At 40.0% G+C, this 24,597-nt stretch overlaps 1 protein-coding gene across 5 annotated transcripts in view; it reads right to left on the bottom strand.

Annotated features, from left to right (window-relative positions):
* The window catches only part of VRK2 (VRK serine/threonine kinase 2), a 47,799-nt gene that overhangs the window by 7,136 nt on the left and 16,066 nt on the right, over window positions 1-24,597 (bottom strand). For all 5 annotated transcript variants that reach the window (XM_054180052.1, XM_054180055.1, XM_054180051.1 and 2 more), the window contains exons 7-10: window positions 23,816-23,908; window positions 14,459-14,591; window positions 4,117-4,237; window positions 1,602-1,660 (exon numbers count right to left, since the gene is read on the bottom strand). In XM_054180052.1, the coding sequence (XP_054036027.1) occupies window positions 1,602-1,660; window positions 4,117-4,237; window positions 14,459-14,591; window positions 23,816-23,908 (406 nt within the window). The remainder of the gene's footprint in view (window positions 1-1,601; window positions 1,661-4,116; window positions 4,238-14,458; window positions 14,592-23,815; window positions 23,909-24,597) is intronic.

Here is a 24,597-nt window from a genome sequence, read left to right as displayed (position 1 = left end):
TTAAGTGGTACATTTGTTATGCAAATGCACTAATTCATATAGTACTAAAAGCCATCCAGGTATTAACCAAAATACATTGTCAACAAATAGTTCCACGTAAAATAGAAGTCTTTTTTATTTCAGAGATCAAAATACCCCTTTAAATATTATTAAAAATCCCAACTATTTTAAATATTATTTATTACAAAAACCCCAACCACTTTAATCTTCACAGGTACTGTATTTTGAAAGAATAACTTGTTTTATTTCTAATACTTGGTCAAAGAGCAGCATTATTTTGCTGTCATCAAGTGGTTCTAGAATCAGGAAAACCACTAAATGAGCAGAAATAGTGCTACTAGGAAAACCTATACAGCAGATCAAACTTTACTCTCAGTTGAAAGTGACCGAAGAGTATCCTAAAACTGGAGTACTACACCATATATTAGCATCTGCTGAAATCTCTGCAGTAAAGGTTTATTAAACATGTATACACGTCATGAATATATTTTATGTATTGAGCAGTGCATTCCAATAATTCAATACAGAAGCATGATGAAAGTAAGTGAACAAATAAAAATTAGATCCGGACCTCTGAAGAAAGTTTGGTGTCTTCCCTGAGTACCTTTGTATTTCAGTGAAGGAAGGAACATGATAAGACAAACCAATCGCTCATTTGAGGTTGAAGATTTACCCATCAGTGTTTATTTCATCTACTTAGCACTTGCTTATGGGATAATGCAGGAAAGAAAAGAGTTCCTGCAATAAATATCCCAAGTATCCCATATCACAAACCATCAAGAATCATTTACTGCAGTGACCAGTGTTCCAACAGCATCCAGAAAGCCACCTTTTCAGCTTGCAGCAAAGCCTTTATGCTAAAAATGTTTAAAGCATGAGCTTGTACATGAATGGCTGGAGCCAGGAGGGGGTTGGTCTCTTCTCCCAGGCAACCAGCACCAGAACAAGAAGACACAGTCTCAAACTGCACCAGGGGAAGTTTAGGCTCAAGGTGAGGAGAAAGTTCCTCACAGAGAAAGTTGTTAGCTGTTGGAATGTGCTGCCCGGGGAGGTGGTGGAGTCACTGTCCCTGGAGGTGTTCAAGAGGGGATTGCACTTGGTGCCATGGTTTAGTAGTCATGAGGTCTTGGATGACAGGTTGGACTTGAGGATCTTTGAGGTCTTTTCCAACCTTATTAATTCTATGATTCTATGATCCAGTTTCTATGAAGCCAGAATATTAGTTCAGTTGAATTGCACCCCAATCAATGAGTATTACATAACTGCTGTGTTACCAGCTAAATACACAGATCCTGCAGGCTGAATTATTCTGTTGGACAGCTATGAGTGAGATTGGCTCCTGCATGCTTCATTGCAAGGGTTGATCTGAGAATGTCTTCTTGTGTGTTATAGTCTGCCCTAAGAACAGAGGTCAGGAATACTGTACAGGCTTAGGCATGGTGAAGCATCTGCCTTAAGGTGCAAAATTTAGCAGCTGCATTGAAGATTACAAATTGAAGACTTACATGAGCATTACTTTTATTATCTGGTGCTTCCACCAAACAGAGTAAGACACTTCAGTATTAACAGGCTAATTGAGTACATTGTGTGCATACACTTACTAGAGCCGCTTCCAGAAGAATCCCATTCCATCACTGAATCTGGGAGCTCACCCATAAGTCTGAAATGATGTGAGAACACAATAACTTAATGTAGTTTTGGAGCAGGTGATTCTTCATTTGGGATTTAGGAAGACTACAAGTCTCAATTCCAAAGGGAGCAGACCTCTAGGATAGCAAATGGCTCACAGTACTGCTCTTAAAACAAAACCTTTTGCCAGGTATGTTAACTCTTTAGAGACTGCTGATTTCAACAAGACCATACTTAAAACCAAGACTGCACTTTATGTTTTTCTTTGCATATGTTTTAAGCTTTGTAGAAAGAAAAAGAAATGAAATGGTGTTCTGATTTTAACTTAGTATTTGTATTTCAGAATGTAAGTAGCAGTTCTGGTCTGCCTTCTAGTCATTCAGTATCAGATTCTTTCTACCACATAGCTCATGGGCATCTGGGTGATGCTTGTCAAAATTACAAGCAGGCATGGCATGGACAACAGGGGAAAGGGAACTTAACCTAAGTCTCATGCAGCTCATAAACTGAAGGGCAGGGCCACAGATGTACTTCATCTATCCAAAAACGGCAAAAGACACTGGAGCTCACAATCAGTTACACACTTAAAAGGGATGAAATACCATCAGCTCTCATCCTGGTGCAGGCATGGAACCAGGAAGATTTCCTGGCACCTGTAGGAACCTGCAGCTGCACAAACCCCCTTGCCCCAAGTAACTGAAATCTGTTAGTTCAGTTTAGCTGTTAATACTGTTAAGAATTGTTTGTTTGTTTGTTAAAAAGAGACAAAGCTCCACTGATGAGTAACAGGATGTGTTCTCACATGCATGAATGTGGGGTACATAGGCTAATAGTAACTGAGTAATCTGCTGTTTAGCATCAGGAATAGGGGGATTAATTTTAGAGAAATGAAACATTTAAACAGAAACGTTTTCCTGTAATCCATCTTAAATTCCAATTCAAATGGAGCCTCTCCAATTAGGATATGGCACAAACATTTCAAAACTCAAATACACCAGCAGTCTTTGAACAGCCACAGAGCTCTGGCATAGCTGGTGATACTGGGAGGAAAGACTAGGAACTTGTAGTGAAGACATGAATAACTGGTGAACAACACTGCTGAAAGTTCTGTTCTGGCTCCTGCCTTTCCATTGTACCCCACCATCACACGGCCTCTGCAGCAAAGCTCTGGCATGCATAGAAATGGTTTAGGTGGGATGTTCAATCTAGTTATTAACTTATAAGCAACAAAATATGCACATATATATCCAGATATCTCTTTCTGGCATTTGAAAACAGCATAGGCATTGAAAATTCAGATAAAAGGGAATGACTTGGGCAAGTTACCCAACACCAAGAACACAATTCATTAATCTAAAAGGGTATTTCTGATAAATGGGACCTGTAACATTTTCTGCTCATTTCCTCAAAGCACGTTTGCTTGGCATGCTGCAAACAGTAGCAAATCTAAGGGTTAACCACACGGGAAGAATTAGTGAAGCAGCTTGATTGATTCAATTGATTTAACATTGAATAGTATAAGTGTTACCTTGCAGGGGGTTGTGTAATGATCAGAACTTTTAAAGGAGAAATATTAAATGTAACACACGATGTCAACATTTACAGATGCAATCTGTATTATCCACAGGCTGCAGGCTAACCTTTTTCTCAGCTGAGAGCCGATGCCACACTGAATTTGCAGATTGATTTCTGTGGATCAGCTATCCCTATTGTGTACCTCTGTGGTGACTTGCCCTACTTAAAAGTTTGCTGCCTTCTCCAATTGTGATGTTACATTTATGGGTAACTACTCTTCTCTATAGCCTTCTGCAGGCTACATAGTACCACATGCAATTAACTCTCTCCGGTCCCAACTGTAAAAGCAGAGAAAGAAAACACTAACACTGTTGCTGTAGTAAGCTCTAAATAAGTCATGCTGGGAAAGTGGAAAGATTTTAATCAAGTTCCTTAGTATTTTGGTATTTGTTTGTAATGGCAGTAGACTTACAGAATATTAAAAACCTACACAAAAACATCTGAAAAATAGTATCATACAGCAAGTGAAATAAATTGAATGCACATGTGGAAAAACTTCCAAGAGATGTTTATACTATGGTCTTGACCAAGCACCCGTGAAGTTTACTGGTAACACACAACTACCCTCTGTATGAGCAGTAAGGCCTGCACGAATTCATAAATGTTTTCTTTAAATACTACTATTAAAAAAAAATACACAGACAAATTGACTGGGCACTGTGCAATTTATCAACTCTACAACAGTACATACATGACCTGTGGAGGAAGGTGCACAAGCACATAGAGTTCATGTTTTTAACCGCTTCTAACATCTCTCTTAATTGTGAAAAATTGTTTTAGCTTTCTAGCAAGGTGCTATTCCACAGCATGCAAAGCTGCCTTTTTCAGACCTATTTTGTTAAGCGATGAGAATGTTGCAGGGTCCAAGTGTGATATGCACACGTGTACGTGTGTGTGTTGTTTTATTTTTACTTTGTTTTCGCAGTCTGGACGGATACGGGGTCCTTCAGGTTCTGTTCCCAGGGCAGCTTCCCACACAACCATTGCAGCATACAGTAGCCAAGGATTTCAAGGTCACTTCGCCTGGATGGAGCTGAAACACGGGGAGCGTGGAAAGGGGGGGTAGGGTGGGGTAGTGGGGGTAAAAAAACAAACCAAAAACTCTTCTTAGGAAATAGAAAAGACTGTGATTGAACTAGTGTTGATGAAATATAAAAAAGCCAAATGGGCAAAGTGTTTTGTTTATTCAGCTGTGTTAGACCTAAAACACCCCAGCATTTGGCCACAGTCCACAGACAGGCAGTGACTTGTTACTGCTGAAGTAAGGGTCAGTTTCCTCACCTCCTCCAACTTCATCCTTCCTCAGTTTGGCCTGTCACATGGACTTGATCCCCATGGCCTCTGACATGATCCAGACAGCCCATAACAGAGTACCAACACTTTCTCAAAGAGCCAAGCAGTAAAACAAAGAAATAAATGTCTGCTGCTAAATTGCTAACACATGTTCCAGGAAGTCCATGGGGTCCACATTGGTCATGCAGGGACCCTGTGAGTGCAGACTAAACACTGATGGCCTTTCCTGTTCTCCTGCAGAGCTATTTGGACTTAGAAGGTATGACAAAACTGCCATCTAGTGTACATTTACACACCAAAGTCACCTGCTCACAAGTACCAGGAGCTGTTTGTTTAGAGCTGTAGCACAAGCTAAAATACGCTTGCTCTTTAGCAGTTCCTGTGTAACTTTACCACCACTATTTCCAAAAAGGAAGGTATTTTAAGGAACAACTTACTCTTCCTCTGCATACCCCAAACAGATTCATTAACAACAGCACACAAATACAGTAGGTAATTCTATCAAAAATATCAATCCCATCACCAAACATCATCTAGGCAGAAAAAGCAGGTAACCAAAGTTAAAGTACAGATTGAGGTTTCCAAGAGAAAGTGGGTGGGGGGAATTGCACTACTAGTAGAATTGCTACTGCTATGATTCAGAAGGAACCAAACTTGAAAAATATGGAACAGGCATGCTTGCTGCAGTATCTCTTTGTACACATTTTGCAGCCTATAGTTTGCAAGTTGATAACACATGGAATCGGCCAGCCCAGAGCCTCTGAATTGTGATTAAAGGAAGACAGATGTAGAAGTTAAATTTATGCTTTTCCATAATGAATTTGGACTTTGGAGGAAGGAAAGATTTCAGATCTGTTTGGTGCTTTCTGCCTAGCAAAAACACTAGTAGTTGAGCAGAGTGCTGTTAATCCAGCTGTAAACAGATACCATATTTTATGGGACTTCATTAAATAAATTCCAGAAAGTCACGCAGCAAACTTTTCCTTTAATATAAAAAGTCATCTGCTAAAAGCTATGGTGCCAACACATCATACCTGGTTCTTGTTACCAAACACACATTATTGTAAAAGTAGATCAGTTCTTACACGTTCTCCATCTTAACTGCTATTAGACTATGGGAATATTAGAGGCCCTCAAACTAACAGAATGCTACACTATCCTTTGGGTGTTGTTTATATTCTGCACTGGATTCAGATACATCCTAATGTTGGCCCTCATTAAAATGAAAACACAATCTCTACCACTTGCTGCTCTGTAGTGATTTCTTCAGCTATAAATCTCCAGTTGACTGTGGAACAATTCCAATCATACAAGTGTTCGCAACTACTTTTGCCGCTATGGCAATTCCTGAGTAGAACCAGAGAAACCAACAGTTTCGATTGCAGATCCTCCAATTTTCACACAGTCCTATTCTGGCATACGCTTGTGTACAATGGGCTGCAGAAAGTAACCTTTTGAGGAAAACTGTCAGAAATACAACAGATCACTTTTTCCCACTGAGGGTCTAATTGATAAGATTCTGTATATAATGTTAAGTCAATTAGTTTTCAGAAGCTCAGCTAAGATAATTCATTTTCTGACAAAACAGCCCCTAGAGAGTGAAGTTCACAGTTACCAGTTTGGCCATGACTAATTACCTTCTCACTCAATGCAGATCTTCCAGCCATTTCCTGACTAACACTACGGCAAAGCCATCAAGAACAGGGGGATGGGTGCAAGACAGACTTTACTGATACCTCCCTAAAGCCACAGTACTCAGCTGGGGGGGGGGGGGGGGGAGGGAGGGGGGCGGAGAAAAGGGATATGTAACTAGGCCATACATCACCAAAACCTCAAAAGGGAAATGTTTTAGAGAGAGATGATAAACTCCCCTATCACTTTATCGCCCACGTCACTGAGGTGTAACTACATAAAGACACTGACGTGTTTTTCATAGAACCACATGAAAATATCAACATTTGATTCTTTGCACTAGCTTACCATTTTTCTGCTACTTTGTCATCTCACAATTAGAGATGTTAACTTCAAAAACTTTTGAAACTATTTAGATCCTTTTATAATATTTTTTTTTAAGGCATTCAACTAAACTTCAATGAATTAATATTATTTATGAACAATGGAATAATTAGATTTTTCACCCCAAATAAAGCACTAGCACATAAATTTCAACTCTCTGTTTACTTGCAAAAATAACCCTGGAATACAATTGGAGATTACAAGAATTCTTAATAAATACTAGCTGAGAGAAGTCAATCTGGCTTCACTTTAAATGAATCAACCCTACCAAAAACAAAATAATAATTGTGCTTGATAACTTGTAGCTGCTACCAGAGTACATATTTAAAATAGTATTTAAATTATCTTACTTCTCTCTAGACTAAAAACTTTTCTTTCTTTTTTTAATAGATACTTGATTTCTACTTTTCTATTAAGCAGAATTTATTATTATTATTATTTAAAATATTGCTAAATGTGTTCCATATTTTTTGTAGTTTAATTGTTTAACTGAAAATGCAAGGCCTGATTCGGTCTTTAAACCTGCCAAGACAAATGGAGAACTCACACTGAAGCTACGGAATTAGCAGCCACGTCACTGAAATCAGATTCAGGCCACAAGGAAGTTTTATATACAAACATATACTCAACAAACAAACACAGTGGTCAGTGGAAAATAAAAGTGGCAAAACCAAAGCAATTCACCCTGAGAAGGTAACATCTTCTGTATCTCTGTATACTGGATGTGGCAGCTACCTGAGCCCTAACTTATATTCAAATTACTATTTCAAAACAGATCATAAATGATACCACACTGGCTGCAGGATGCTCTCAAAACTACATTGCTCCCAACAACTCATCTGAAAATCATCTAAAAATGGGAGTTTTCCTCTACAGCCCTTAATAAATGAACTTTCTCCAGCCTTTTGTAAAGATCTAGGATGCTAACAACTGACAGATTAAATGTACTTCTATTATTTTTAATTAGCACTATTACCTTAAAATTTCACCATTAGTGTTTCTTTAGCTTGGAAGCTTTTTGTAGAAAGATTGTGTTAGTTGCTCACATTGCATCTATGTGCAGTGGAACCTCCAGTTCTCCCTGGCATTACAGCATATGAATTCATGTTAATTCACAAAGAGAATTAAGAGAAGAGGCATTAATCCTAAAGCCCATAAAGGAAAGGAGTGCTAACATGCCCATGGAGACACAGAATTATGTTAAAAATGTATCATCACAATGTTTTAATAAATGGACTAAAAGTGATACCAGTTTTTAACTCAGGGTTGTGATGATAAAAAACAAGACAAATACAAGATTTGCCAAAAAAAGCAGTGTTTGTATTAGGGACAGGAGAACGGAAAAGACAAAAAAAGTCTGATAACGAAGCATCACTTTCCCAAGGAACTAGTCAGCCTAAGAATTCACTGCAGCAGGGCAGTGACTAAATAGCTGGAAAAGGGTTGATAAATAGTTAACTTGATGATACATTCTAATGCTTGCCACCCTGTACAGAGATACCAAGTCTCAGGCAGGGCCACTGCCAGCAGGAGCCAGGAACAATTGCTCTTCAATTCACATACAGTTCTGCACCATTAGCTTGGCATGTTGCAAAGTACTCACTGATAGTAACGACCACTATGGAATGCTGGAAAGAAAAATCCAGTGTCACCACACTGGTCATCTGTGTCAACACATCTGGACTACAGCTCTTCCAGAGAACTCCATTTGGGACATGGCAATAAGCAATGACTTCTGTGTCAGCTGGTAAACTGGGATTCTACAGCCATACACTCAACTGGTGACATGGCTGACTGGCACAAAACACACTGCAGAGCTGGCAGGAGTTCCTGCAGTTGTTCACAGGAATGATACAACTGTGAGTCCCCAGCACCGACCTTGCCCTTGGAAGGTGCTGTACCAACATCATCTGTCTCGTGACCTTGCAAAGGCAGCATGAAAGCTGGGAGCTATCCCATACATCAAGCACTCTCCCGTGAGTAATGGGAAGCAGGCTCAGTACCTTAATTGAATAACTCCACCTCAAGAACCACAAAAGAGCAACAATACTACTGCTGCTGTCCCACTGTGGCCATACTCATGAGCACACTGAGGTAGCAAGTCCTGCAGGCCAGAAGGTTCCAAGCTGTGGTCCTCAAACCTCTTCAAAATAGCAAAGCTGTCCTGGACAATCATAACAGCCTGATGTGCAGACAATTGCACAGCAACCTCCAAATAAGCAGTTACACACACACGCTAACCAGCAGGATCTCACGGCAGAACCTTCTCCTTTTTGCATTTGCTATGCTGCATCAACAACACAACTGTGCACCCAGCAAGATTCTCCTCTGAACGTGGACAGAGTGAATGATCATTTGGGCTGGTAGAATGGGATGTGCTGAAAGAAAGAGGGATGGAGTCCTGATTTGATGGGGAGAAGTTTATGTAGTGGGAAGGCTAGAATATGAAAGGAAACTTGACCATGAGATCTAGTTGGTAGAAGATAAATGGTGGTAACAAGAAGTGCAGGTACCTGGTTGGCAGTAACAAGTTTCAAGCTCGCAGTAAGAAGAACATGTGACAGGAGAGCGGAGACAGGCAATTTTAACCTTCTGTCACATCTGTGGCAGAAAACAATCATGAAAGTTAAGGGCCTGACAACAGCTCCGAAATTCACAAACTTTTGGAATTCCTGGGGTAGAGAATAAGAACCAAAATTAAATAGCCAGTTCCCACTCACTCACTAGTTGTGCTACAAAGTCGTAATGCTCATTTTATTCCTGTTGTTTCTGGACATTCTTGGCAGAACAGGACAAGCCTGTAGAGGTGGTTATAGGAACCTATTCACCTATTTCCTTGCTAAACTCTTCTTTCACCTACAACAACCTCCCGCTCCCTCTTCTGCCAGGCACACATTCCTAATCCACCACTCAGAAACTAAACCATCTTTTTATTTATTTCACACTGCAATGGTTCCACCCACTTTTTTGCCAGACCAGTTATATTTTCCTTTTTATCTTTAGGATTTACAGTTTGTCCTGCACAGAGTCTTTGGGAAACATGTATCAAACTGCAGCAAATCAATAATTCATTTGACTGACAAAAAAAAAAATCCAGCAATCTCCTTCTGAATCCTAACTACACATGGACAGATGCCAAATAAACCTCTTGATCCAGAGCCATTTAGAGCGCTGTTCTCTGGAAGCCATTAGGGATCAGAACAGAGTTATGTTTCCAAGCATAGGTGTTTATATTCTTGCACATTCTTCCTCACAGAATGAACCCTGTGTATATTCCAGTCAACTCCTGCATGTAAACGAAAAGGAAAAATAGACCAGAACTGAGCTGTGGTTTTAATATCAAGCAGCAACAGTTCTGTCAGACCAATGGGGAAAAGAAGAACAAGAACTGTAGAGCTTTCCCTACAGTCAGCCCACTGCCTGCATTGGCCTGTACTAACACAGCATACAAGCCTCAACAGTGCGTGTTGCAACAGCCATGTGAGTGGCACAAAGAACTGACTAAAATATGGTGTCAAGCAGCTGCAACTGCCTTGCCCAACACAGGAGATTAAAATAAACACTTCTGCTCAATGAAAGAAATCTCAGACCAGCTACAAAAGTGGGATGAATTGAGGCAAACATCACCAGACATTCCACGTATCCTTAAGTTCTGCAAGGATTTCAGTAGCTCCTGTGTAGGACGGCAAAACGTCAAAAGGAAAAGGAGAGTCATCTTCATGGCAGACACAAATATACGCTGGAGGGAATTCAGCACAGGCAGCTCATACTCTTATGTTCATCAACCACAGCAAATTAAAGCCAGTCTTAAGCACTCAGTGCATGGGACTAGAGTATTTAAAAAAACCTCAATATGTTAAGCACAGTATATCCCCAGAGAAATTAGGTATTGACTGCATCCCACGGTGAGTAGAAAAATCTACAAAAATCTATAGGAGGCATTGATCCAAATATTACTTTTTAACACTATGTAACAAATTTTAAAGTGTACACTCAGTGCAGATATAATTCTCTTTAATTATCAATCAACAAACAAAAATGTAATACTGTTTGTACAGTATGGTCTTTAAAAATTAATACCACGAATACACTCAAATACTACACTAACCTAACAATGCAGTTGTGCCACATGGCATTTGCATCAAAATTAAAAGGTTTTAAATTTAAAAAGCCTACACACAGTGGTTGTGGAGATCCAGACACTAAGTAAAAGAATGCTTATAATGTGGGCCAGATCCAACTCAGGCCCTGCCTTGGTTCACAGTGAACTCTAGATCTGAGGTTGCGATGTATATTTGGTAAGAGTCAACAAGTCCAGAAGCCTCCAAACAGCACTGTGGCACAGTAGAGAGTGCCTGTGGGGTCACACACACTGAGCAGATCAGAGGCGTGCCTTGCAAAACTGAGGACAAAATCAGCATGAAAAGACACGAGGCAGGACAGCTGCCTCCAGCCTTGCTCAGCTTGGGGAGATTCCTCTTCAGTTCCAGCACAAAGCCAAAGCCATGAGCACCATCAGTTTACACCAGTATGCATTAAGCAACTTGTTTGATGGCAGCAATTCGCCATCAGCTTCAATAGGAACAGCAGCACATCTGACTCAGCCTTCACCAGAGGCTGTCAGAATAATAAGGACTAATCCTACAACCCAAAAGTGTTACCATGTAGGTAGAAAACTTTCTGGATCTCAGTGTACAGCATAACCTCTACAGCTGATGAACTCCATGGAGAGCTTGGGGAATAAACAGGGATGCAGATGGGTTAAACTCTTGATTCAACTAGGAGACCATCAGTGCTGATTTAAGTGGTACGTGGCTGGATTTGATTGGCTTTAAGCAAGGAAGTTACCAGCTTCAAGCATTGCCAACAGGCACTTTTGGAAGCCATAAATTCATAATTTTAAGTTTCAGCAGGTACCTCAAATGTCTGTTTATATTCAGGTAGCTACTTTGTAAGCAAGTCAAAATGTTCTCATTTGTCTAGCTCAATACAGAGAGTGGTACCAGTCAGGGATTCTGAGTTTTGAGATATTTATGTTGCTACACACATTTAGGAAATGCCCTCTGAAAAGGATCTCATTTATAGAAAATAACATTTAAAAATTAGAACTGTATTACAAGAGCACTGAAATAAAGCGCTCCACTCTGAAAAATAAGGTAACTATCCCAACGAAGGCTGTCTATGCAACTTCAGTTTGGCAACAGTGAAGCAGTCTTGAAATGCTTTTCAGAAGAACATCCCACCTCCCCAGTACATGAGATTGCTTTGAGTCACAACTTGGCATTGTGACATAGAGCCCTTTGCTCTAGGTCTTGAAAATCTTTCAATACACTGAAACATCTCCACAACTCTAAACCTCACAACAAGAAACGAGGTGTGTTCTGCCACCTGGACCTGTGCAATCTCCAACAGAAGTCACTGCAGATGCACATTATCCTGAGATGGTGAGAGACCTGCTGCAACTGGGAAACTGGTAATTTGACCTTAATGAATTCAGGCAGAGCTGAGTCCTGCTTTTCATCAGTTCCACCATGGCTTGAGAAAGGTACTCTAACTCACAGACTGTAGAAGACAACACCGTGTGCTACCCAAGTCTGTAACATTTCTCTTTCAAATAAAAGGAATTATCTTTGACACCATTCCCCATAGCAAACTCCTGGCCAAGCTGTCAGCCCATGGCTTGGGCAGCAGTACTCTGTGCTGGGTTAGGAACTGGCTGGAGGGCCGTGCCCAGAGAGTGCTGGTGATTGGTGCCACATCCAGCTGGCAGCCAGTCACTAATGGTGTCCCCCAGGGATCAGTGTTTGGCCCCAACCCATTCAATATCTTTATTGATGATCTGGATGAGGGGATTGAGTCAGTCATCAGTAAATTTGCAGATGACACCAAGATGGGGGCAGGTGTGGATCTGTTGGAGGGTAGGAGAGCTCTGCAGAGGGACCTCAACAGACTGGACAGAGTCCAACACGACAGCAATCAACAAGTCCAAGTGCCGGGTGCTGCACTTTGGCCCCAACAACCCCATGCAGTGTTACAGGCTGGGGACAGAGTGGCTGGAGAGATGCCAAACAGAAAGGGACCTGGGGGTACTGATTGACAGCTGGCTGAACATGAGCCAGTGGTGTGCCCAGGTGGACAAGAAGGCCAATGGCATCCTGGCCTGTATCAAGAATAGTGTGGCCAGCAGGAGCAGGGAAGTCATTGTGCCCCTGTACTCAGCACCGGTTAGGCCACACCTTGAGGACTGTGTTCAGTTCAGGGCCCCTCAATTTAAGAAGGGCATTGAGACACTTGAACATGTCCAGAGAAGGGCAGTGAGGCTGGTGAGAGGACTTGATGATCCCTGAGGTCTCTTCCAACCTTATTGATTCTATGATTCTATCTGTCCTGTAATCAACTATCCATTAACAGACACCTCTCCACTAGGCAAGCCAGATGCTACAACTATCCAACTGCCCAATCCCAAAGACCTATTCCTCAGTGTCCACATCAAATGCTAGTACATGACCACACTGTTCACACTACCAGGACAAAAAAGCCAGGCAGACCTCCAGAAAACACACTGTATGCTTGGGAGGGTTAGAAGAGTCTGAAACAGATGCCCTCTTCATGACAAAGTATTTTTCAGCAGGTGAAAATTGTGCAATTGTCTTAACAGCAAATACTTGACAGTCTTATTTCATTTTTCCTAATGACCAGAGTTAAACGATTGCAGGTTTTAACAGCGTCGGCAAATTATCAAGACCCTCTACATTACATGGTCAATGGTCCTTTTAATAGGAAAAGCAATAATACACAGTTGTTTGTGCCAACTAAAACTCGTTAGAAAGTATTAGTTTAAGGTAACAGTTCAGCAGCTATTAACAAGCACAAATCTCTGCTGTTATCACTTGTGAGACTATGATCCTAGCAAAGCTGGCAGCAGGAAACCATTCCTTTTGTTTTGAGAGATCTGGGGGGTGATGGAGGAGGGGAAGAGGGGAAAAAAAAGTTAACAGAAACTATTCTGTAGCAAGAGTCAAAGTTTTTCAATAATGACCATTTTTTCACTAGCATAACATTAGAATTGACTTTTTGTCTTGCTGACATAGCAACTAAGAAAGTTGCGTTGCATTGGCCATATTGATTGTGAACAATGCAGCCATCAGTGGGACTTTGCACCATATATTTTCAATATTGACCTCCCATTCCCTTTTCCATGGCTCTATGGGTCTGCTATTGGATTTGGACTGCAGTGTAATAAACAGCTAAGGTTTAATTAATGGTAAATGAATACAAGACATAGGTTATGACTTTAACTAATTAGGGAATTGTTGAATTAAGTCTGCCTTGGAATGCAAGGCAGTACAATCAATATCCAATAAAAGGACTATGTATGTAATTTACCTGCAAATGTGTTTCCAATACCATCAAAGTGAGTTTAAATAAGTAAGATATATGAAAGGCTACTGGAAAAAGATTTCAGAAAGTTAACACTTTCTGACTTCAAAACAGATTTTCCTCCTTGCACAATGAATGTCATCTTGTAATAGCCTCTCACAACACAGATGGTGACACTCAGACACAGCTCTCCCTAAAGGACACTGCATACTCCAAACATTTTTTCTTGACAAGGCAACATTAGCAAATACTGCCTTTGCCTCTACAGAATATAGAGAATGAAAACCAGTGCTCCCAACATGAACCAACTAAGTTTAATGGCAAGCTCTTCCTAGAGTGTCTTGGTTCACCTTCCAGTAGCAGCCTTTTCGTTTTAAGCATGCTGTCTCTCCCCTCCCCCACCCGAGCCCTGGAGAAGCACTCTCAGATACAAGAAGAGGTCACCACATAAGAGTCTGATCAACCCTGAGCAATCCCCAAGACTACTTCCATTGTATACATCAGCTCACACACCCTGATTACTCATTCTGCAATCACTTGCCTGAAATAAAAAAAAGAAACCTACCTACTCCCTTGTGGGCATCTATACTGGTAAACTCTATTGTTCCATTATGGCCCTTCCTAGGATTTTCCTGATAGTGTTTGTGGTTCCCATTGGGACAATATCTGTAGGAAAGTCCATAATCTGCAAGATAAACCTGGAAGACATGAACAGACAATGAATAATGCTTTTGTCCTTTGAAAGTATAACCTTTATAATTATGTCTTAAGAAACTGATAGGTTAAAGACAGCCTTAGATCTAAATTTTATTAAACCAAATGGTGCCTTAGGATAAAATATGTACAGCTGGGGGCTATAACAGCTGCCCTCCCCATTTAAATCCTTCCACTACTCTTATTTCAGAGTCAAGCAGAATTTCAGTTTTTTAATTTTGTTCCTAAGCTCTTTCCTCCCCAGGTGGGCATCTAGACAGCCTAAACTACAATGCACCTTTTTATGTATGCTCATGCTGCTTACAGGATCCCTTCCACTCCTTAAACAGGCACATACACACCCCAGAACAGTACCATTTCACGACAGCAATGGAACTCCAAAGCCAGAGCAGTGAGGCAGGAGATTCACCCAGCCAGACTGGACATAGGGCTCCAGGGCTAACAAGGGACCATGACTACAGGGCTGCTGGGCATTAGCCCAGCTGTAGTCTCATCTTCATCTTTTAAGCATCACTGTTGGTCACTTTGTAATGGTGACAATTATTATTGAACAGAAAGTGTAAGATAAAACAAAGCAAGAGAAACTAGACCTCTCCTCAACCCAGAATGAACTCTTAGTAAAACACTCCTAAATTTCTAAGATATTTTTAAAAGGTTCAGAGCCAGACTTCATTCTAAGTTACTTCAAAGCAAATCCATGGAGCTAGAACAGTGTAGGAGAAAAAAAATCTTTGCCTTCACTGTGTATATTGAAGCAACCTCACACATTCTGCCACATTTACCTTTCCATCCTAGCACAAGTGGTTTTTTTGTTTGTTTTGAGGGTCTTTTTTCATGTGGGGTTTTTGTTTGTTTGGGTTTTTTAATGCTTCACTGTAAGTACACTAAATAACCAGAGGAGGGAAAGCCCCCTGGTTCTGAATGACCTCTCTGGGAGATGCACTTGTGGATTCTTGGACTTAATTGTGAAAGCATTAACTGATTTTAAAGTCAGTCTTGCTCACTTTTACAGGATCTGAAGCTGAAAACAGAACAGCTGAGGAAAGATGAATTTTACTTTCTGTTCTTCTGCTGCCTGTCATGACAAACCCTAACACACCATCTGTCTCCTATGCCTCTATTTCTCTATAGGCATTGTGCAGGCAGTACTGCAACTATGTCAATTCTACCACTCACCTAATTTAGATTAAGGGCACCAACCCACTCTATGAAGTCCAGATTAACACGTTCTACCTTCCAACAGGGGTGGACTTAATACATGCACATGGTCAATTACTGCAGCACAGCTGACAAGCAGTAACTTGTTGAAAGCAGCTGGAATTTAATCACAGTCCGTCCACCCGGCCATACCCCATAGGTTATTTTCTCACTTTCACACTCACATCTAACCTTTAACCCTTACATTGACCCATTCTCACATTAGGTAACTGGGGTTTTTTTAAATAAATATCCAAGTATAGTACTTTCACTTAGAAAGAAAAAAAAATGCTACAGACTACCATTATATAACCAATGGAACTGATCTCTGGAGTAAAACCTAAATCATCTACTAACCATATTATTATTATAAAAGAAAAGCTTTTTTCATATTCAAGCCTTAGTTTTGTTTCCTCTTTTGCTACAAAATAGTTTATCCTATAAAAGTCTAAAATAAATTCTTCTGGCGCTCACTTGTAATTTAATTATGTCACTCCTGGTAGAGGAAAAACAAACACACAAAAAACCCTCAAGAAAACTTTAACACATTATTTTGTGGCACATTCTGTAGAACTACTGATTCTTGTTTGTGCTCCAGGCAGCTTCAAATACTGGGATGGCTGCTCTCTTGGTTTTACTGTTTCTGCTGCAGGACGTGTGCTTATTTGAAGCATGTAAGGGGGGAAGCAGCACTCGCTTCCTGCAGGGAGATGGCTTTTAAGACTACCCATGATGTTTTACACCTGACAGACCATACAAACTGTGATACAAGATTAAAGGCCATAGGCACCTTTAGAAAATTGGTCAAGGCATAAACTTTGTTGGGTTGACCAGTTTGATTCTCACCTGCATATGTTCTCCAGCATATTCCTGATTCTCTGGTATCTGTCCTAATTGAGCCCACAGTCAATGTGAGAGAACTAATGTAGACTACCACAATATGAGCTTTTATGAGTCATCTGTATCCTTGATAGGCTGGGAAAGCGAGGGTAGGCCAAGTGGGGTATTATTCCCAGGCTAAGGGGTACATTCTAGATTTTGCTTAATTGTAAGTTTCTAGCATGTATAGTTGACCAGATGCAATATGATGAAATACAGAGCAGACTTCAGTCTTTAAATATTCAGACTATGCCTTATATTAAATCAAGATTTGTTTAGAAAAAATAATAGAAGATGAGCATCTCTGCCAGTTCTCTGGTTCAGACTGGGATGGGAGTGCTTGCTTGTGTGACAGACACTCCCATACGGCAGTCCAGCCTTGGTGGTGTTTCAAACTATTGTAAGAACAGGGAATCTAGAAGGTAGCCACAAATATTTGCTTGTCAAACTTGAACTCTGTATAGAAGTTACCAGTTATCCTGCAGATAAATCACAGTAACTATGTACTCTTAATCCATTTTTAAGAAACAGACTTTGCTTAATTTACTTTTAGTAGTAGGATTACCAGAGTAGTTTTACATTTATACTGAAAAACTCCTCTGAAAGTGAGAAGTAGCCTTAGGTTATCTTGCCTTCACTGCTGGTGGCAAGATCTGGAAGCCAAAAAGCCGCAGATCACTTTCACAACTCTCACATCAGAATTTTTCCACAAACAAGCCACTGACAGTAGCCTCTTGAGTCAAAAGCCACCACCAAAAATCAGTCCCCTTCAAGTTGTACAAAACTACCAATGCGCTGTTACAACCCTGCCACAACCATTATCAGAATGACTATGTTATTTTAAATTACCATTAATAACATTTCATCAATTCTCATTACAACCCATTTATCATTAAATAGATATATAGTTCTTTATTTATATTAGTTCTACTTGTCTACTTTTGGAAGGGCATGCTGTGTTACATTATCTAATTTGCTCAGAACATGAGGGCTACGGGTACATAACAAATTTATAGAGTGTTACAGGTTTTCTAAAGGGTATAGGGAAAGCAAAAAGGTGGTGAACATTAAGAAAAATAAGTCTTTTAGTATGTTTTTCACTACAATATTTTTCACCTGTGTGCCTTTTCTCTTTCTGAGTCTGCACTAGACTCAACAGTGCTTAGCACGGTCTGTTATTAATATATTTTGTTATAGATTAGAAGCCAGATTTCTAAAGTCTTTGCACTTAATTTCATGCAAATGTGAGTATGCCCACCTTACTCAAGCAAACAGCCACACAGGCACAGATATTTATCTACATGCACAAGCAACAAGCCATGGACTTGGCAGCCCTCTCATCCCATTTGTGCATGACTCCTTCATAGTGCTTTACAACTGAAGTGTATTAAATATACAGAATTCTTACAACTTGTATACATCATGATATATAATTGCACTGAGCCAGAAGTCGTAAGCCAAATGTGTTGGACTCTGTCTTTAAGTATATGTAGCAGGTGATTTATCAACCAAGCAGTAACAATACAGTGACTTTCTGGGTGGCTATTTTTTTTTTCCAGTGGTTTCATTACTATCTTATGTAATGCACTGTAAATTATTAACTACGTACCTACTAATAAGAGGCAGATTGGTTGCTAATGACCCTAGTGCTGTCAACTTCAGCTGGATGCTACACTACAAAAAGGCTAAAGGTAGACTGAGATCCACTGGGGACAGGAAGTTTTAGGTACAGAAATAGCATCTTTCACAAAACAGAAGCCAAAGAAGGAAGAAAGGCTAAGCAATGGAGAGAGGCAAATAAATCTCCCATGACTTGTCAAGCAGCAAGTCGTGATGCTGGAATCATCTGAACACCGAGGTATTTGGGCCATTACTACACCAGAAGAAAGCCACAAACAAGGAATAAAACAAAACAGAAAGTGTAAGCAGTTCTATTCAAATGTAGCAGTAAGTAGGACTGATGAAAAAATTAAGAATAGAATAGAATAGAATAAACCAGGTTGGAAGAGACCTTTAAGATCATCGCGTCCAACCCCTCAACCAATCCAACACCACCCAAACAACTAACCCACAGCACCAAGCACCCCATCAAGTCTTCTCCTGAAAACCTCCAGTGATGGCGACTCCACCACCTCCCTGGGCAGCCCATTCCAATGGCCAATCACTCTCTCTGTATAGAACTTTTTCCTAACATCTAGTCTGAACCTCCCCTGGTGCAGCCTGAGACTGTGTCCTCTTGTTCTGGTACTGGCCGCCTGGGAGAAGAGACCAACATCCGTCTGTCTACAACCTCCCTTCAGGTAGTTGTAGAGAGTAATAAGGTCACCCCTGAGTCTCCTCTTCTCCAGGCTAAGCAACCCCAGCTCCCTCAGCCTCTCCTCGTAGGGCTTATGTTCCAAACCCCTCACCAACTTTGTTGCTCTTCTCTGGACTCATTCCAGCAAGTCAACATCCTTCCTAAACTGAGGGGCCCAGAACTGGACACAGTACTTGAGGTGCGGGCTAACCAGTGCAGTGTACAGGGGCAGAATGACCTCCCTGCTCCTGATTGTAAAGCTACATAAGGCCACCTGATTGTAAAGCTACATATCAGATCAAGGGTTTAGCCAACTTCCATGAGTTAAAACTCAAGTGTTTCTACGTGGAATTTCTGCATACTGTATCCTTCCTAAAAGAGAGCAGCAACATTGTCATTTTTCTCAATTCATATGCTCTTTAACACATCTGTAATACCAGGCACAAAAGACGACAACGAAAAAATGGCTTAAAGCTGGAGTCGTTTTCATGCATCTTCTACCCATGGGATCAACATGTGAGCTCTGCATTTTCTATGCTGGTCCAGTGACTACTGGTCTTAAAACTTTGATTTGTATTCTTTTTTTTTTTTCCTTTTTGGTTAGGTCTATATGTGATAACTCTGAGAGTTCTATTCTCTACCTACCTTGTCTAAGAAATGCTTAAAATCAAAATCAGAATGGAGGTGCAAATACAATAAAAATCCAAATAGGCAAATTCTGGTGCAGATTTGAGTCTGCAACACTGCAGCATGTCTGCCCATATATTCCAAGGGCAGTGGGGGCCAAGGAAGAGAATACAAGGTAATAGTTTTTAAGAGGCATTCTTCCAAAACTTATTTCATTTATCGAGAACTCCAATTTTAAGATCTTTCCTGGTGATCACTTGTCCCTTTTAATAGTATCACAATTTAAACAAGTTTATTGGATTTGAGTTTCTCTTTTAGAGTCTTCATCAATAATGCTTAGTCTGCTTCATCATACAAACAGCTACTGCTATGCACCAAATTACGTTTAAATCACCACAATACTGAGACAGTGCTTCGCTTGTGTAATTTACAGGTCTGATCACTTCAGTTTTCCTTTCAGGCCTCTCTGAGACTCATGGGCTGTGTACTTGCCCCAGTACATCACTCCTGTCAATCACTGAGCTGCATCCAAGTTCAGAAACATAATTGATTGGAGAATTGATCACTTGACTTGTAACTCACTGAATGGCCTTGCTCCCTTCCATTGAACAGATCTGCAGCAAGCTGTTCAGAAATCAGTTGATTCTGATCTTCTAACCATTTCTAAACATCATTTGGAGGTCACACAGGGACAGGACCTTTATTTGTTTCTCTGCCTTGCCACAGAAGGCAGGGGACAGCAGTATGGATTTCAGACATTCTTTCAAAAAGGGGACTATGGTATTTATTTGCAGTGGTATAAATCTACCAAGTTAATTTACACAGGAGAGAGAGTAGCAGCAGAAATTCTAACATAGAAAAATGATCTTTTTTTGGAACTGCAGGAAGTCAGGCACAAACTCACACAGAAGAGTACATATGTACAACCACTAAACAACCAAAAAAAATTGAAGTTGAATATAAGAATACATGTGCTTTTTTGAAAAGGGATGTCTCTCTCTCCCCCAAAACAGAATATGGAAATACATTTTTAATATGTAATTTTAAGATACTAGTTATGGTTTTCTTTTAAAAATGAATTTCTAGAATTAAAGAACACTTCCATTTTATTATCTTTTAAAATCCTGGGCCCTAAAGAGCAAGAACCCACTGACAAAATTCTGAACAAAAACTCACCACAGAAATTGTTAGGTCAGACAGCTTTATTACACCAACTCCCACTGGAGCGACAGGTCTCTCAACTTGTATTCCCGAGTTTGCCACTGGCTAGATGCTCTCATTCCTATGAGATTAGGTTACCCACTTTACCACCCAATTCCCCTGTTTTTAATAAAATAAGATCACAGCTCTCTAGCTATCAAACATTCTAGCAGGAAGTGGGACAAAACATTTCACAGGCATTTGGTAGCAATGACAGTATCTGAGGTTTTATCTGTGGTGTTTAAGATTGAAACACATTGCCAAATTAAAATACAGTTTTCTCCAACAACAGTTTAGAGGATGCAAGATAGAATAGTCCATGTTTTTGTCATATTTAATCAATGGTGATGTTCCACAAAGCATCCCAGTATGTTCATAAAGACAGCTTCATTTGTAGAAAAAGCTGTCACAATATCATGAAGTCTTACACTGGAACTGGACACGTCTGGAGTATTAAGAAGCAGCTTTCATGATAAAGTTACGTGCAAATTAACAGCATGTGCAAATAGCCATGACATGACAAATGCAAGATCATCTGTGCAAGTACACATGTACAGACTCTCTCACACTGTTTTAGGTATTAGTATCATCTAGTACTGCTTCTAGCACAAGTAAGGAACAAGGATGGAGGCAGCAAGCACAGAATCAAAAACTCCAGAGAAAAGATATTCAATTCATGCCTCACAAGACACAGAGCACACATGTTTCAAGATACTGTGTAAGCTGTGCCTGGAAAGTAATTTATTTGACTAGAAACAGCCCCATAAAGCCATCTGCCCTGCTGTGTAAGCTTAATACAGTACACATTACCTTAGAATAAATTCAGAAACAATCATGGTCTACATGGCTGCAGATGGGTTATGGTATAGCTATCATGGCTTCAGTGAAATTAGCAGACTTGTGGCCACTTACAGAATTTCTAGAGCCCATGACTTGAAAGTTATCTGAATAATATCTGAATTGTTCTAAGTTTTCTCAAGCAGACAGAAATGAAAGTTTAATTAATACCTTACAAATGCAAATAAGACTTAGAAATTATCTCCTAATTTAACTCTCTGAATTAGAATATGGTTTTTAAAAATGTTTTATAGACTAGTATCAGTGGAAAAAGAAACTTTACTGACCAATATTCTACACAAAACCTTTCAGCACTAACGTGCACTTTGCACATGTTAAGCAAGGAGTTACTTAAACTGGAATACCCATATGACTTAAGTTATATTTCCACCTAAAACCTGACCCGTAGCTCAACAGTGCCTAATTTTACTCTGCCAACGAATTTACTGTTCAACTACTAGTATAGGAAGATCTTCATGCAGACAACATAAACCAGAAAATCACCCAACAATATGGCTAATTCAAAAGCAGCTGATCAAAGTCAGCTACACATCTTAAAATTTTATGATTACTGTAAATGGACACTTCCAAAGTTATTCCAATGTAAAAACCAGCAGCATATCTTGTTGTCATAAAAATACACAATTGTCAAGACAAAAGAAGCCATTTGAGTTACGTTAATGGGTTTGGGTAGCAGATCATTTTGCCTCTAAACAGCCACCTCCTCTGCATTCAAAAGGCTGGTAAACACTATAAACTGAGACCACTGCTTAAAAACATGGTTGTTTTAAACATCCATGCTAGTTTTCAAACTACGTGTGTTTTAGAAAGCTGAAAAGTTAAGTTTGACTTAACTATTTAGCATTAAACTTGTAAAAAAAGCAGTGGTTCAACCCCCTGTGGCACTAAGCTGTTTTGCAAAGCCTGTTTCTTTGCCACTGCAGCAGAAAATTATAAGACAAGATTAAGAGTTTCTTATAGCTAATTATACTGAAGTCATTTTTCCTAAATGATTTTTTTTCCAAGAAAAGAAGCATGTTCAGATTTTACTAACTGAAGGGGCAAAAAGACAATTTTAAGAGCATGTGGAGTAAGACAAGATCAAAAGATTTGTTTCAAAACATTTCACTAAGACACTGCCATTCCAAAGCTAGCTTGAAGCTTCAGTGTTAGAGAGCAGCAACCTCAGTCTCCCTTACCTGTTATAGCCCATACAACGAGTAGGACACAAGAATTAGCAATATGGAAACACAATTCATGACCATATTAGAAAGGCAGAACTTCTCAGGAAGGAAAATCCAATAGGCTACATCTTTCTACTAACATACTGCAACTGGCTGTGGTGGGTTGAAATTTCCTCCCAGCATTAACTTTTAGCCAGACCAACTCAGTTAGAAGCAAATGAAGCTGTATTTACAAGCAAAACCTACACTCTACAATGGAATGCAATGAGTATGTACAAAATAGACAGTATTTACAATATTATACAGATACTTAAAATTTGCAAACAACACACACCCCCACCCCCCCCCCACCCTGGTCAGAAAGACCAGGGAGAGATGTTCCACTGCCCCCCGCCCCCAAACCCTCCTGTCGCAAGAGAGAGAGGAGTTGAGAGAGAAAGCAGTGGGTTAGACTTATCCCAAGGCCAGCCAGAAACACATTATCTCTCTCCTAAGTGAAGCAAAACAGCTGAGATAAGAAGAGGAGGGAATGGGAAAGAATTGTTATGGTACAATCCCTCTTATGCCAGACATTTACCCATTGAATTTGCTTAGAATAATCTTTTGTCTTCCTTTCTACACCCAATAGTGATTTATTTATATTTTTCTACTTTTCTGCTCAAAATCTGCAGCTAAATTTTAAAGGCATAGCCTAAAACCACCACACTGGCATAACCTAGAAGAGCAATTAGGTCCTCAGACTTGCCTTCTTGATTAGCTTACCCATCCATAAGAGTACCACAGTCAGCAGAAAACAAAGGGAACAAAGCAGTTTTGTTCATTCTGTTTCACACTTTTAGCCCTATGGAGCCACTCTTGGAACTGTCATGATATGAGTGTTCACGCATGAACGCCTTCTAAAACAGGAATTGTTACTGCAGAATATAGGTAAAACTATTAAACTGTTATAAATGCATTAAAGTAATAGTAGATAAATAAGCATGCTTACCTCGTGTGGATTAGTGTAGCCCAGAAGTAGATTTGCTGCTTTAATGTCACCATGAACATACTCATTTTCGTGTATATATTCCAAAGTATCCAACTAGGAAAGGATTTAGAAAAGAAATCATCATCATCATCATCATCTCCACTGAGCCCCAAACCTACCACCAAATATTTCTCACTTATACAGTGAAATCAAGGGCTACACAGACTGAGCTGAGAAATTTGTTTTGAGATAGAGCACAAGGACTACCCACTCCCTTCCAGAGGGTCTGTTCTCATCGGGCACACGGCTAATGACAAATCATAAGCAAGACACACTTTGCCATGAGGTATCCCTGTGTAACTACCTGTGAGTACCAACTTCAAAGGCTGCAAATCAAGAATGAAACTAGTACTTTATAGACAATGGAGGAAATATCAAGACCATCAAGCTCTTAAAAGCCACATATTTAATCACCCCTGAAGGTTTAAAATATATTTCATCCTGGCAGTTATTATATGACCTGCATTTCACATCACCAACCCCCTGCATCATCAGCATCCTGCTTCATCTCCTTACTCGGGTACAATAGCCCTAATTATTATTAAAAAGAACACATTTGCATGTGGAAAATACATAGGACATTCTAACCCTGGCTTTTGGAGAGTAACAAGAGTGCTACAAGTTTGTCAGTTATGAGACCACAAAAGCCCTTCACTTCTTAATTATTATTTAGGTTAAAATGAAACTTCAGAGTTGTCCAGTCTAAACCTTCTGCTTCAAGCTGCACTAATGTAAATTAGATT

The sequence above is a fragment of the Dryobates pubescens genome, chromosome 3, assembly GCF_014839835.1.
Source record: "Dryobates pubescens isolate bDryPub1 chromosome 3, bDryPub1.pri, whole genome shotgun sequence".
Lineage (NCBI taxonomy): Eukaryota > Metazoa > Chordata > Aves > Piciformes > Picidae > Dryobates > Dryobates pubescens.
This window is presented reverse-complemented; position numbering and strand designations above follow the sequence as displayed.